This window comes from Dendrobates tinctorius, unplaced genomic scaffold (genome assembly GCF_039654945.1).
Source record: "Dendrobates tinctorius isolate UK_male_01 unplaced genomic scaffold, ASM3965494v1 ptg000015l, whole genome shotgun sequence".
In the NCBI taxonomy this organism is placed as follows: domain Eukaryota; kingdom Metazoa; phylum Chordata; class Amphibia; order Anura; family Dendrobatidae; genus Dendrobates; species Dendrobates tinctorius.
In genome coordinates, this window is record NW_027361683.1 from 13,731,471 (window position 1) to 13,746,372 (window position 14,902).

The 14,902-nt window shown below is 38.9% G+C and overlaps 1 protein-coding gene across 1 annotated transcript in view; it reads left to right on the plus strand.

Annotated features, from left to right (window-relative positions):
* GRIK3 (glutamate ionotropic receptor kainate type subunit 3) overlaps positions 1-14,902 on the plus strand; it is a 990,088-nt gene that overhangs the window by 468,980 nt on the left and 506,206 nt on the right. The window contains exon 6 of the mRNA XM_073562506.1: positions 8,215-8,388. Within this exon, the coding sequence (XP_073418607.1) occupies positions 8,215-8,388 (174 nt within the window). The remainder of the gene's footprint in view (positions 1-8,214; positions 8,389-14,902) is intronic.

The window sequence follows — 14,902 nt, forward strand, 5'->3', positions numbered from 1 at the left end:
CTACATACATACTACATATATACTACATACATACTACATACATGCTACATACATACTGCATGCTACATACATACTACATACATACTACATACATACTACATGCATGCTACATACATACTACATATATACTACATGCATGCTACATACATACTACATGCTACATACATACTACATATATACTACATGCATGCTACATACATGCTACATACATACTGCATGCTACATACATACTACATACATACTACATACATACTACATGCATGCTACATACTACATGCATGCTACATACATACTACATATATACTACATGCATACTACATACATACTACATGCATGCTACATACATACTACATATATACTACATGCATGCTACATACATGCTACATACATACTGCATGCTACATACATACTACATACATACTACATACATACTACATGCATGCTACATACTACATGCATGCTACATACATACTACATATATACTACATACATACTACATACATACTGCATGCTACATACATACTACATACATACTACATACATACTACATGCATGCTACATACATACTACATATATACTACATGCATGCTACATACATACTACATGCTACATACATACTACATATATACTACATGCATGCTACATACATACTACATGCATGCTACATACATACTACATACATACGACATGCTACATACATACTACATACTACATGCATGCTACATACAATACATTCATACAATACATACATAGACATACAGTACATATAACATAGAGTAACATACTTACCAATACTTGTCACATTGTTCCCCGAAGCCATTGTCTTTCCGGAATAAATATTAACATAACAAACCACAAAAATACTCACCCACGATCCGAAGCAGTCCACGAGTGTGTCCCACGACGATCTTGGGTAGAGAACGGCAGCATCAGATGATGCTGCCGTTCTCTACGGGCTGCAGGAATCCAATGACGGAAGGTAGGTATCCTTCCGCACTGTATTCCTCCGCCACTTAAAAAAAAAAAGTCCCTAGTCTCACTTTATGCCATTGCTGCGTGGGAATTTCCCACACAGCAATGGCATAAAGTGAGACTAGGGACTTTTTTTTTTTTAAGTGGCGGAGGAATACAGTGCGGAAGGATACCTACCTTCCGTCATTGGATTCCTGCAGCCCGTAGAGAACGGCAGCATCATCTGATGCTGCCGTTCTCTACCCAAGATCGTCGTGGGACACACTCGTGGACTGCTTCGGATCGTGGGTGAGTATTTTTGTGGTTTGTTATGTTAATATTTATTCCGGAAAGACAATGGCTTCGGGGAACAATGTGACAAGTATTGGTAAGTATGTTACTCTATGTTATATGTACTGTATGTCTATGTATGTATTGTATGAATGTATTGTATGTATGTAGTATATATGTGGTATGTATGTAGCATGTAGTATGTATGTAGTATGTATGTAGCATGCATGTAGCATGCAGTATGTATGTAGCATGCATGTAGTATATATGTAGTATGTATGTAGTATGTATGTAGCATGTAGTATGTATGTAGCATGCATGTAGTATATATGTAGTATGTATGTAGCATGTAGTATGTATGTAGCATGTAGTATGTATGTAGCATGCATGTAGTATGTATATGGTATGTATGTAGTATGTATGTAGCATGCATGTAGTATATATGTGTTATGTATGTGGTATGCATGTAGCATGCATGTAGTATGTATGTAGTATGTATGTAGTATATATGTAGTATGTATGTAGCATGTAGTATGTATGTAGTATGTATGTAGCATGCATGTAGCATGCAGTATGTATGTAGCATGCATGTAGTATATATGTAGTATGTATGTAGCATGTAGTATGTAGCATGCATGTAGTATATATGTAGTATGTAGCATGTAGTATGTATGTAGCATGCATGTAGTATATATGTGTTATGTATGTAGCATGCATGTAGCATGCATGTAGTATGTATGTAGTATATATGTGGTATGTATGTAGCATGCAGTATGTATGTAGCATGCATGTAGTATATATGTAGTATGTATGTTGCATGTAGTATGAATGTAGCATGTATGTAGTATGTAGTATGAATGTAGCATGTATGTAGTATGCATGTTGTATGTATGTAGCATGTAATTTTTTTTTTTTTACATTTAACACATTAGTCGGATGATGGGACTACTACTGTCCCATCATTGGCTAATGTGTCAATCACTGTCATGGTAGCAGGCATCGCCCGATGGGACTTGTAGTCCCATCGGACGATGCCTGCACAGACCCCCGGAGCCTGCACAGACCACTGGCAGGCCGGCACAGCCCCCCGGCAGGCCTGCACAGCCCCCCGGAGCCTGCACAGCCCCCCGGCAGGCCGGCACAGCCCCCCGGCAGGCCGGCACAGCCCCCCGGCAGGCCGGCACAGCCCCCCGGAGCCTGCACAGACTACCGGCAGGCCGGCACAGACCACCGGAGCCTGCACAGACCCCCTGGCAGGCCGGCACAGCCCCCCGAAAGGCCCGTACAGACCCCAGAGAGGCTGTACAAGGGCAGGAAAGGGTTTTTCTTATTCCGATACCGGAAGTCCCATAGACTTGAATGGGACTTCCGGTATCGGAATCGGCGATACCGATACTTTTTTTAAAGATCGGCCGATACCATCCGATACGATACTTTTAAGTATCGGACGGTATCGCTCAACTCTAGTCATAAGTGAAGTAAACAGGGTGGCTGTACATTCAGCACACAATAGCAATTGTTGACACCATTTACTTGACCATATATTCTAATAGACTAAATCCAAGTAATCTACATTTGTCCAGCCTAAGGCATAGAAATATAGTTGAACAAGACAATATGGGTAAATGATAACACATTGCTTAACCCCTTCTTGCCATCCGACGTACTATTCCGTCCATGGGACCCGGGCCCCTATGCCCATGGACGGGATAGTATGTCCACCGCGATCAGCGGCGCCCACGTGGTGAGCGCCACTGATCGCGGCCGGGTGTCAGCTGATTATCACAGCTGACACCCGGCACAATGTGTCATGGGCGGTCACGGACCGCCCCCGACACGTTAACCCCTTGCACACCGCTATCAAACATGATCACGGTGTACCGGGAGTTAAAGGGAAGCATCGGCAGGGAGGGGGCTCCCTCCGTGCTTCCCTGAGCCCCCCACAGCAGTGCAATGTGCAGCGCTGCTGCGGGGGACTCTTTCCCTACAGGCCCCCGGATCCAAGATGGCGACGGGGGCCTTCGGGGGCCTGCAGGAAGCTGGCTTCCTCAGTGCCTGCAAAGCGCAGGCATGAGGAAGCCTTCGGCACTGCCTGTGACAGATCAGCGATGATCTGTGATGTGACAGATCAGCGATCTGTCACAGGACAGTGATGTCCCACCTGGGACTATGTAATAAAATAAAAAAAAAAGTGTAAAAATAATTTTAAAAAAATCGCCAAATAAATTAGTAAAAAAAAAAAAATATTCCCCAATAAATTTATTTTTTGAAAATAATAAAAAAAAACAATAAAAGTACACATATTAGGTATCGCCGCATCCGTAACGACCCACCCTATAAAACTGTCCCATTAGTTAACCCCTTTAGAGAACCCCTTAAAAAATAAAAATAAAAAACGAAGCAAAAAATAATGATTTATTATCATACCGCCAAACAAAAAGTGTAATAACGCGCTATCAAAAAGACGCATATAAATATCCATGGTACCGCTGAAAACGTCATCTTGTCCCGCAAAAAACGAGCCGCCACACAGCATCATCAGCAAAAAAATAAAATAGTTATAGCTCGCAGAATAAAGCGATGCAAAAATAATTATTTTTTATCTAAAATAGTTTTCATTGCATAAAACCGACAAAACATAAAAAAACGACCTAAATGAGGTATCGCTGTAACCGTACTGACCCAAAGAATTAAACTGCTTTATCAATTTTACCGCACGCGGAACGGTGTAAACGCACCCCCCCAAAAGAAATTCATGAAACGCTGGTTTTTGTTCATTCTGCGTCCCAAAAATTGGAATAAAAAGCGATCAAAAACTGTCACGTGCCCGAAAATGGTACCGATAAAAACGTCAACTCGTCCCACAAAAAATAAGACCTCACATGACTCGGTCGGTCAAAATACAGAAAAATTATAGCTCTCAATATGTGGTGATGCAAAAACTATTTTTACAATAAAAAGCGTCTTTTAGCGTGCGACAGCTGCCAAACATAAAAACCGCCATAAATAGTAAATCTAACCCCCCATTATCATAAAAAAAAATGTATTTATTTCCATTTTTACCCCCATTATCATAAAAAAAAATGTATTTATTTCCATTTTTCCATTAGGGTTAGGGTTAGGGCTAGGGTTAGGGCTAGGGTTAGGGTTAGGGTTAGGGCTAGGGTTAGGGTTAGGGCTAGGGTTAGGGTTAGGGCTAGGGTTAGGGTTAGGGCTAGGGCTAGGGTTAGGGTTAGGGCTAGGGTTAGGGTTAGGGCTAGGGTTAGGGTTAGGGCTAGGGTTAGGGCTAGGGTTAGGGCTAGGGTTAGGGCTGAGATTAGGGTTAGGGGTGTGTTGGGGTTCGGGTTGGAGTTAGAATTGAGGGTTTCCACTGTTTGGGCACATCAGGGGCTCTCCAAATGCAACATTGCGTCTGATCTCAATTCCAGCCAATTCTGAGTTGAAAAAGTCATATGGTGCTCCTTCTCTTCCAAGCTCTGCCATGTGCCCAAACAGTGTTTTCCCCCACATGTAGGGTATCAGCCTACTCAGGACAAATTGCAAAACAATTTTTGGAGTCCAATTTCTTCTGTTACCCTTAGGAAAATAAAAAATTGGGGGCAAAAATATCATTTTTGTGGAAAAAAATGATTTTTTTATTTTCACGTCCGAGCGTTATAAACTTCTGTGAAGCACTTGGGGGTTCAAAGTGCTCACCACACATCTAGATAAGTTCCGTGGGGGGTCTAGTGTCCAAAATGGGGTCACTTGTGGGGAGTTTCAATAGTTTAGGTACATCAGGGGCTCTCCAAACGCACATGACACCCCCAGACCATTCCATCAAAGTCTGCATTCCAAAACGTCACTACTTCCCTTCCGAGCCCTGACGTGTGTCCATACAGTAGTTTTCTCCCACATATGGGGTATCAGCATACTCAGGACAAATTGGACAACAACTTTTGGGGTTCAATTTCTCCTGTTACCCTTGGGAAAATAAAAAAATTGGGGACTAATTGATCATGTTTGTGGAAAAAATACGATTTTTTTATTTTCATGCCCTGGCATTATAAACTTCTGTGAAGCCCTTGGGGGTTCAAAGTGCTCACCTCACATCTAGTTACGTTCCTTAGGGGGTCTAGTTTTCAAAATGTGGTCATTTGTGGGGGGTTTCCACTGTTTAGGTACATTGGGGGCTCTCCAAAGGCAACATGACACCCGCAGACCATTCCATCATTGTCTGCATTCCAAAACGTCACTACTTCCCTTCCGAGCCCTGACGTGTGTCCATACAGTAGTTTTCTCCCACATATGGGGTATCAGCATACTCAGGACAAATTGGACAACAACTTTTGGGGTCCAATTTCTCCTGTTACCCTTGGGAAAATAAAAAAAATGGTGACTAAAAGATCATGTTTGTGGAAAAAATACGAATTTTTTATTTTCACGCCCGGGCGTTATAAACTTCTGTGAAGCACTGGGGGGTTTAAAGTGCTCACCACACATCTAGATAAGTTCCTTAGGGGGTCTAGTTTCCGAAATGGTGTCATTTGTGGGGGTTTTCCACTGTTTTGGTACATCAGGGGTTTTCCAATCGCGACATGATGTCCGATCTCCATTTCAGCCAAAAACGTCAAATGGCGCTGCTTCCCTTCCGAGCTCTGCCATGTGCCCAAATAGTGGTTTACCCCCACATGTGTGGTATCAGCATACTCAGGACAAATTGCACAATAACTTTTATGGTGCTGTTACCCTTGGGAAAATAAAAATTGGGGTGAAAAGATCATTTTTGTGGAAAAAATATGATTTTTTAATTGTACCGCTGTACGTTATAAACTTCTGTGAAGCCCTTGTGGGTTCAAAGTTCTCACCACATATCTAGATAAGTTCCTTGGGGGGTCTAGTTTCAAAAATGGGGTCACTTGTAGGGGGTTTCCACTGTTTAGGTACATCAGGGACTCTCCAAACATGACATGGCGTCCGATCTGAATTCCAGCCAATTTTGCATTGAAAAAGTCAAACGGCGCTCCTTCCCTTCTGAGCTCTGCCATGCGCCGAAACAGTTGTTCCCCCACACAAATCAGGTATCAGCGTACTCAGGACAAATTGCACAATAACTTTTGCAGTCCAATTTCTCCTGTTACCCTTGGTAAAATAAAAAAAATTGAACCTGAAGTATTTTTTTTGTGAAAAAAAGTTAGATGTTCATTTTTTTTTAAATATTCAAAAAAATTCCTGTGACGCACCTAAAGGGTTAATAAACTTCTTGAATGTGGTTTTGAGCACCTTAAGGGGTGCAGTTTTTAGAATGGTGTCACTTTTGGGTATTTTCTATCATATAGACCCCTCAAAGTGGCTTCAAATATGATGTGGTCCTAAAAATAAAATGGTGTTGTAAAAATGAGAAATCGCTGGACAACTTTTAACCCTTATAACTTCCTAACAAAAAAAAATTTTGGTTCCAAAATTGTGCTGATGTAAAGTAAACATGTGGGAAATGTTAGTTATCAAGTTTTTTGTGTGCTGTATCTCTGTGATTTAAGGGCATAAAAATTCAAAGTTGGAAAATTGCGAAATTTTCAAAATTTTTGCCAAATTTCCATTTTTTTCACAAATAAACGCAAGTTATTTGAATGAAATTTTACCACTAACATGAAGTACAATAAGTCACGAGAAAACAATGTCAGAATCACCGGGATCCATGGAAGCGTTCCAGAGTTATGACCTCATAAAGGTACAGTGGTCAGAATTGTAAAAATTGGCCCGGTCATGAACGTGCAAACCACCCTTGGGGGTGAAGGGGTTAAAGTATACAGTGCCTTGCGAAAGTATTCGGCTCCCTGGAACTTTTCAACCTTTTCCCGCATATCATGCTTCAAACATAAAGATACCAAATGTTAATTTTTGGTGAAGAATCAACAAGTGGGACACAATAGAGAAGTTGAACGAAATTTATGGGTTATTTTAAATTTTTGTGGAAATTCAAAAACTGAAAAGTGGGGTGTGCAATATTATTCGGCCCCTTTAACTTAATACTTTGTTGCGCCACCTTTTGCTGGGATTACAGCTGCAAGTCGCTTGGGGTATGTCTCTATCAGTTTTGTGCATCGAGAGACTGAAATTCTTGCCCATTCTTCCTTGGCAAACAGCTCGAGCTCAATGAGGTTGGATGGAGATTGTTTGTGAACAGCAGTTTTCAGCTCCTTCCACAAATTCTCGATTGGATTCAGGTATGGACTTTGACTTGGCTATGCTAACACCTGGATACGTTTATTTGAAGATGATTAAAATTGATGGGATGATGGATGGAGCCAAATACAGGACCATTCTTGAAGAAAACCTGTTGGAGTCTTCAAAAGACCTGAGGCTGGGACGGAGATTTGTCTTCCAACAAGACAATGATCCTAAACATAAAGCAAAATCTACAATGGAATGGGTCACAAATAAATATATCCAAAAACATATTTTTTTGACCCAACTTTATTTTTGCTCATAAACGCTTAAAAATCGCTTAGAAAACACTTAGAAAAAAACGCATCAAAATCCGCATGCGTTTTTCCGGGCAAGGGGGTGCGGATTTGCTGAGGAAAATCTGCTTCAATTCTGCAACGTGGGCACATAGTCTAAGCTGCCTGGAGAGCCGCATGTGAACAGGGAATGATGTGAGTTTCAAGAAGAACATAAAGTAGAAATAAAAATCTAAATATATAGGAGTGTTGTATATTAAAATAGATTTGGATTTTGGGGTCGGACAACCTCTATAAAGTGTAACTGCTCTTGTGAGTAACAATTCAGTATAAGCTGTCGTGTGTGTATATGAGAAAAACACAATTTCTGGGTATTATACATCTTGTCTTTTGCATTTTTACAAACGTTCCCTCTTTGTAGAAAGATAACATTTGCTTGTATTCTGCCTTTTTATCCACACAAACTATTCCTGTTATGTTGCACTATTCAATTGTATGGTTTTAACAATCATGGTATTTTTCCAAACAGGACCTTTATGCGCTGGACCTGGAACCATATCGTTACTCTGGAGTGAATCTTACTGGCTTCCGAATTCTGAATGTGGAAAACCCTTATGTGAGCACCATAGTAGATAAGTGGTCAATGGAACGTCTACAAGCCCCGCCAAAGCCAGAGACTGGTCTTCTTGATGGAATAATGACGGTACGGAGAACCAAGTCAGAGAACAAGACTGTATTAATGACAAAATGGTGACAGATGTATAATGAGACAGTTTTTTTTATTAATTAGATCTATAATTGATACCAAAAGTACGACCCCAGTTACAGGCATTTTTAAAATTGATTTATTAAAACAATCCAAAAATGTTATTCTCAATAAAAATATTTTTTTTCTAAATTATAGAATTTTTATAAATAACTTGTGCAATATACTAGGGATGTAAAGAAGAAAAAAAACAATATTTGTAAAGCATAGAATCCCCCATTCCCAGTTGCTTTGGGAAACTAACTTTTCTCTGACAACTGCTATAATAGATGTTTGATAGAATACTAAAGGAAATGTGTACAATAAACTTGCCTACAATTTGTCCAGCAATAAAATGTAATCTATAGGTAAAATTGAAGTTCAAAGACCAGTTCATAGGAAACATTTCAATTTTTTTCTGCAAAAAAACATTAATATATGTTGAATTGAGGTAGGGATGCACAATAACACAACAAAAATGATTCTCTTGTGTTAACTAAGATTATCGAATATCTTTCTATACTCTGTACATTTAGAAATTGAGAATACTTTGTTACATTTGGAAGAGAGCAAATGTGTTTTCATAGCGCTATATTAGAAATTGATTATACAGTTTAGATTTTAGTTTCCACAATGTCCTAGGAGAGTCATTAAGGACAGTAAACATTTAGGTTGATTTGATATTGATTTTATTTATTTTCTGCTCGATATAGGAAGATGGAAGAAGCTTAGAAATCAGGCATAGAGGAAGATATTATTTGTCTCTATGATTACCTTAACACGCCCTTAAATATTGAAATTATTGGCTTTGCGCTGTTCAATTTTTTGAGACCAGGCACCGGAGAATTGAAGCCAATATACCCATCCTTTTTCTCAAACTATAAACTGTTTACTTATCTGTCTATCATATATCTATCTATGTATCATACATCTATCTTCAGTGACACATAAAAGTTTGGGCACCCTTGTTCAAAATTACTGTTATTGTGAACAGTTAAACTATTTGAAAATGAAATGATCTATAAAATGCCTAAGGTTAAAGATGACAGATTTCCTCTGTATTTTAGGCAAAAAATGTTTAGTCTTTTAGATTTTAAAAATTATATAAAAGGAAAATGCGACAATCCAAAAAGGTTGGGCACCCTTGGAGATTTGTGTGCTCAGGTAAATTTGACTAAGGTCTAAGACCTTAATTAGTCTATCAGGGTTATGGTTTGTTCATGATCATTGTTGGGAAAGAGCAGGTGATGCAAATTTCCTAGCTTTATAAAATCCCAGCCTCCTCTAACTTTGTGTCAAAAAACAGCAGGCATGAGATCTTCTAAGCAGCTGCCTAGCACTCTGAAAATGAAAATGGTGGATGCCATCAAAGTGGGAGAAGAAAACATTTTCAAATTGCTCTTTCCTAAATTTGAAATGTAATTAAGAAATGTCAGTTAACAATAACAGTGGAAGTCAACATAAAGTCTGGAAAACCAAGCAAAATATCAGTGAGAGATGCTAGTAGAATTGCTAGAGAGGCAAATCAGAACACTCCATTGACTGCAAAAGATCTTCAGAAAGATTTAGCAGACTCTGCTGTTGTAGTTCATTGCTCTATTGTTCACAGATACCTGCACAAATATGGCCTTCATGAATAATCAGAAGAAAACCTCTCCTGTATCCTCACCATAAAATTCTGTGTCATAAGTATGCAAAATAACATCCAAGCAAGTCTCAGGCATTTTGGAAACAAGTCCTGTGTACAGATGAGGTTAAAATAGAACTCTTTAGCCACAATGGTCAAAGGTATTTGTGGAGACAAAAGGGCACAGAATTTCAGGAAAAGAACATCTTGCTAACCATTAAGCATGGTGGTGGATAAATGCTTTAGGGTTGTGTTGCAGCCAGTGGCACTGGGAACATTTAGAGAGAAGAATGGATTCAATGAAATTTCAACAAATTCTTGATGCAAATATATCACCATCTGTAAAAAAGTTGGAGTTGCAAAGAGGATGGCTTCTATAAATGAATAATGATCCTAAACAAACATCAAATCCAAAATAGACTACCACAATCCCCTGATTTGAACATCATTGAAAGTCTGTGACTAGACAACAAAATAGCAGTGCATGCAAAATGACCCAGGAATCTCACAGAACTGGAGGAATTTTTCAAGGATTAATAGTTGAAAATCCCTCAAACAAGAATTGAAAGACTCCTATCTGGATAAAAAAAAAGTGTTTACAAGCTGTGATACCTTCAAAATGGGGTGCTACTAGGTACTAACCATGCAGGGTGCCCACACTTTGCATCGGCCCATTTTCCTTTTTGTTATTTTTAAAATGTAAAAGATAAAATTTTTATTTTTTTTTTTGCTTAAAATGCAAAAAAAGTTTAATCTTTATAGGGAATGTCCATTATTGAGACAACCCCTTCTTAAACTAAATGTTCGGCCAAGATTAAATAATAAAACCTATACTCACCTCCCTCCCGTGCCAGCACCATTCCCACTGTGTCGGCACTTGCTCACCCCAGGGCTGTGATGGGGTGTTGTGACATGTGATGCTGGCACCCTATAAGCGCTGGTGTCACTGTCTCCACCTTCAGACAAACTGCAGTTCATCCTAGACTTCCTCTTCATGCTTAGTTTGTCCGAAGGCGGAGACAGTGATGCCAGTGCTGATTGGGTGCCGGCATCATGTATCACAACACTACAGTCATATGTAAAAGTTTGGGCACCCCTATTAATGTTAACCTTTTTTCTTTATAACAATTTTGTTTTTTGCAACAGCCATTTCAGTTTCATATATCTAATAACTGATGGACTCAGTTATATTTCTGGATTCAAATGAGGTTTATTGTACTAACAGAAAATGTGCAATCTGCATTTTAACAAAATTTGACCGGTGCAAAAGTATGGGCACCTCAACATAAAAGTGACATTAATATTTCGTAGATCCTCCTTTTGCAAAAATAACAGCCTCTAGTCGCTTCCTGTAGCTATTAATGAGTTCCTGGATCCTGGATGAAGGTATTTGTGACCATTCCTGTTTACAAAACAATTCCAGCTCAGTTAAGTTTGATGGTCGCCGAGCATGGACAGCCCGCTTCAAATCATCCCACAGATGTTCAATGATATTAAGGTCTGGGGACTGGGATGGCCATTCCAGAACATTGTAATTGTTCCTCTGCATGAATGCCTGAGTAGATTTGGAGCAGTGTTTTGGATCATTGTCTTGCTGAAATATCCATCCCCTGCGTAACTTCAACTTCAGCACTGATTCTTGCACATTATTGTCAAGAATCTGCTGATACTGAGTTGAATCCATGCGACCCTCAACTTTAACAAGATTCCCGGTGCCGGCATTGGCCACACAGCCCCAAAGCATGATGGAACCTCCACCAAATTTTACTGTGGGTAGCAAGTGTTTTTCTTGGAATGCTGTGTTTTTTAGCCTCCATGCATAACGCCTTTTTGTATGACCAAACAACTCAATCTTTGTTTCATCAGTCCGCAGGACCTTCTTCCAAAATGTAACTGGCTTGTCCAAATGTGCTTTTGCATACCTCAGGCGACTCTGCTTGTGGTGTGCTTGCAGAAACGGCTTCTTTCGCATCACTCTCCCATACAGCTTCTCCTTGTGCAAAGTGCGCTCTATTGTTGACCGATGCACAGTGACACCATCTGCAGCAAGATGATGCTGCAGGTCTTTGGAGGTGGTCTGTGGATTGTCCTTGACTGTTCTCACCATTCTTCTTCTCTGCCTTTCTGATATTTTTCTTGGCCTGCCACTTCTGGGCTTAACAAGAACTGTACCTGTGTTCTTGCATTTCCTTACTATGTTCCTCACAGTGGAAACTGACAGGTTAAATCTCTGAGACAACTTTTTGTATCCTTCCCCCTGAAAAGCTATGTTGAATAATCTTTGTTTTCAGATCATTTGAGAGTTGTTTTGAGGAGCCCATGATGCCACTCTTCATAGGAGAATCTAATAGGAGAACTACTTGCAAGTGACCACCTTAAATACCTTTTCTCATGATTTGATACACCTGGCTATGAAGTTCAAAGCTCAATGAGGTTACAAAACCAATTTAGTGCTTCTGGAAGTCAGTAAAAAGTAGTTAGGAGTGTTCAAATCAAGAAAATGATAAGGGTGCCCATACTTTTGCACCGGTCAAATTTTGTTTAAAAGCAGATTGCACATTTTCTGTTAGTACAATAAACCTCATTTGAATCCAGAAATATAACTAAGTCCATCAGTTATTAGATATATGAAACTGAAATAGCTGTTGCAAAAAACAAAATTGTTATAAAGAAAAAAGGTTAACATTAATAGGGGTGCCCAAACTTTAACATATGACTGTATATCACAGCCCTGGGGAGAGCGAGTGCTGACAAAATGCCGGCATGGGGGGTGAGTATAAGCTTTATTATTTTATCGTGACCGAACATTTAGTTTAAGAAGTGGTTGTTCTAGTAGTGGACTTTAGGCCTTTTAGAGATCATTTCATCCTCAACTTGCTTAACTGTTCACAATAACAGTAATTTTGAACAGTGGTGCCCAAACTTTTACATGCCACTGTAGAGTTTGCAAACGTTGCTCTGAAGTTGGCTGAATCACTGGATCTGGCCAGCTGCAATGACCCTGCACTCATCTGATGTAGCAAAGGTAAACCAGCCTTTTTTTGGTGAAAACATGCTGCTAGTCCAAATTGTCAATCAATGAGGAGCACACTGCCTCCTTTCTAGCAGGAAAAAGAATGGTTGTGGAGTTACAGGTTCCAGTTTAACAAAATGAGACTACCCCTTTATAGAGTAATCTAGTAGCATGAAAATCAGTAGCACGTCAAAAAATGAAACAAACTGTACTCACCTCCCTTATTCCTTATCGATTCATGCTCTAGTGGTCCTCTTGGACTTGATTTACGAGCAGCGTTAAAGCATTTGTTCCTATTTTTATATTTATTTTTATTATTTATTTTTTTTAGAAATGGAATAGCACTTTTAATCTAAGTATGAATTTCAGGGAAAATATATCGACAGTTTTACAATACAAACTGCATATATTTAGTCACAGCTGTAGCATTAAAACATTCAAAATAGGATTTTACAGTCATTCTAAAATGAATTTTTAAAGCAGATACACCAGTCTTATCAGGTGTAACACAATTTAATAATGTATACATTTTCAATTGCAAGATCTGGTGATCCACTTTAGTTCATAAAGGGAAAAAATCATATAATACAATACATTAAAATGGAAGCTAAATTGACATATGTAAAACTCAAACAAAGAGCATGTATAAATACCCAGAAAAAAACTTTTTTTAAAAAAAATTTAATATTGTGGTATTATGCATATACTTTATTCGAGCATCAGAAAACAAGAGGACTCAATCAGTAAAATCTGATTATATGAAATTGGAAACTGAACTTTACCCAGTGATGGCAAAATATCATTGCTTTTCTTTCCCTTTTTTAAAAAACTAAAACCGGTTTTTCTCCTAACCCTGTTTTTAGTTTTAAGGGTGTCCGGTGATAATAGGAGCATCTGGTCTTTATCGTTGTTCATTTTCTTAGACATTATTGTCACCCCGTAATTTATCTCCAGCTATTTCTTCCCTTCCTGACATCGTTCTGTGACCCTATGTATGTTGCAAATATATTTTGCTCTTCGAAAACTCCAGACATGCAATTTTCTGTGTAGCCTGTGGTTGTATCTCTGGAGTGAGCGCCACCTCTAATCACAACCTCTTCAGAGTCCAGATGCCACTAGCCTCCAGTGTTGTTCATCATCTGCTCCTGCAGTAAGGAGGTCACATATACACTCTGTGGATGATACATTGGCAGCTTCAAAAGTTCCAGATCATTGGGTCAATGTGCTGCGGCAGTTTTGGATCAGGTTCAGAAATGGCACGAACTCCCATTCTAATTTTGTTTCTTTGAAATAGCATTTATCTTTCACAAATTGAGGTAGCTTACAAGACAAGCTAACTTTTTCTTGCTTAAAACAAATTTATGTCAATTTTGCCAATGGCTTTAACCATCAATCTCAAAATGCATGCTCCATAAATAAGCACAATAAAAGTATAAAAAAAAGACTAATTAACTAAAAAGAAGAAATAACATGGAATTAAGAGACAACATATGAAATGGTCTAGGCTTTTGTGAAATTGCAGACAAAATGTAAAAGCCAATGAAAATATTGTAATTCAACCACACAATATCTTTTTAGCCTTATTTCGCTAATGAGATCTTATTATATGATAATGTACAATTAATAGTCATAAGAATATTGTTTTTACGTTCCTATCACAGGTAATATAGACTGAGACCAATACTGTACCGATTTTACAATTGTCCCTTACAAGTAGGTGCAAATTATGCTTTCTTTCTCCTTTCTGATAGAGGAATGATTAGGAATATAAGAATGGATAATCCACATGAATTCAGGAGCATCAAGTTATGATGCTCATCCTTCCTGACTAT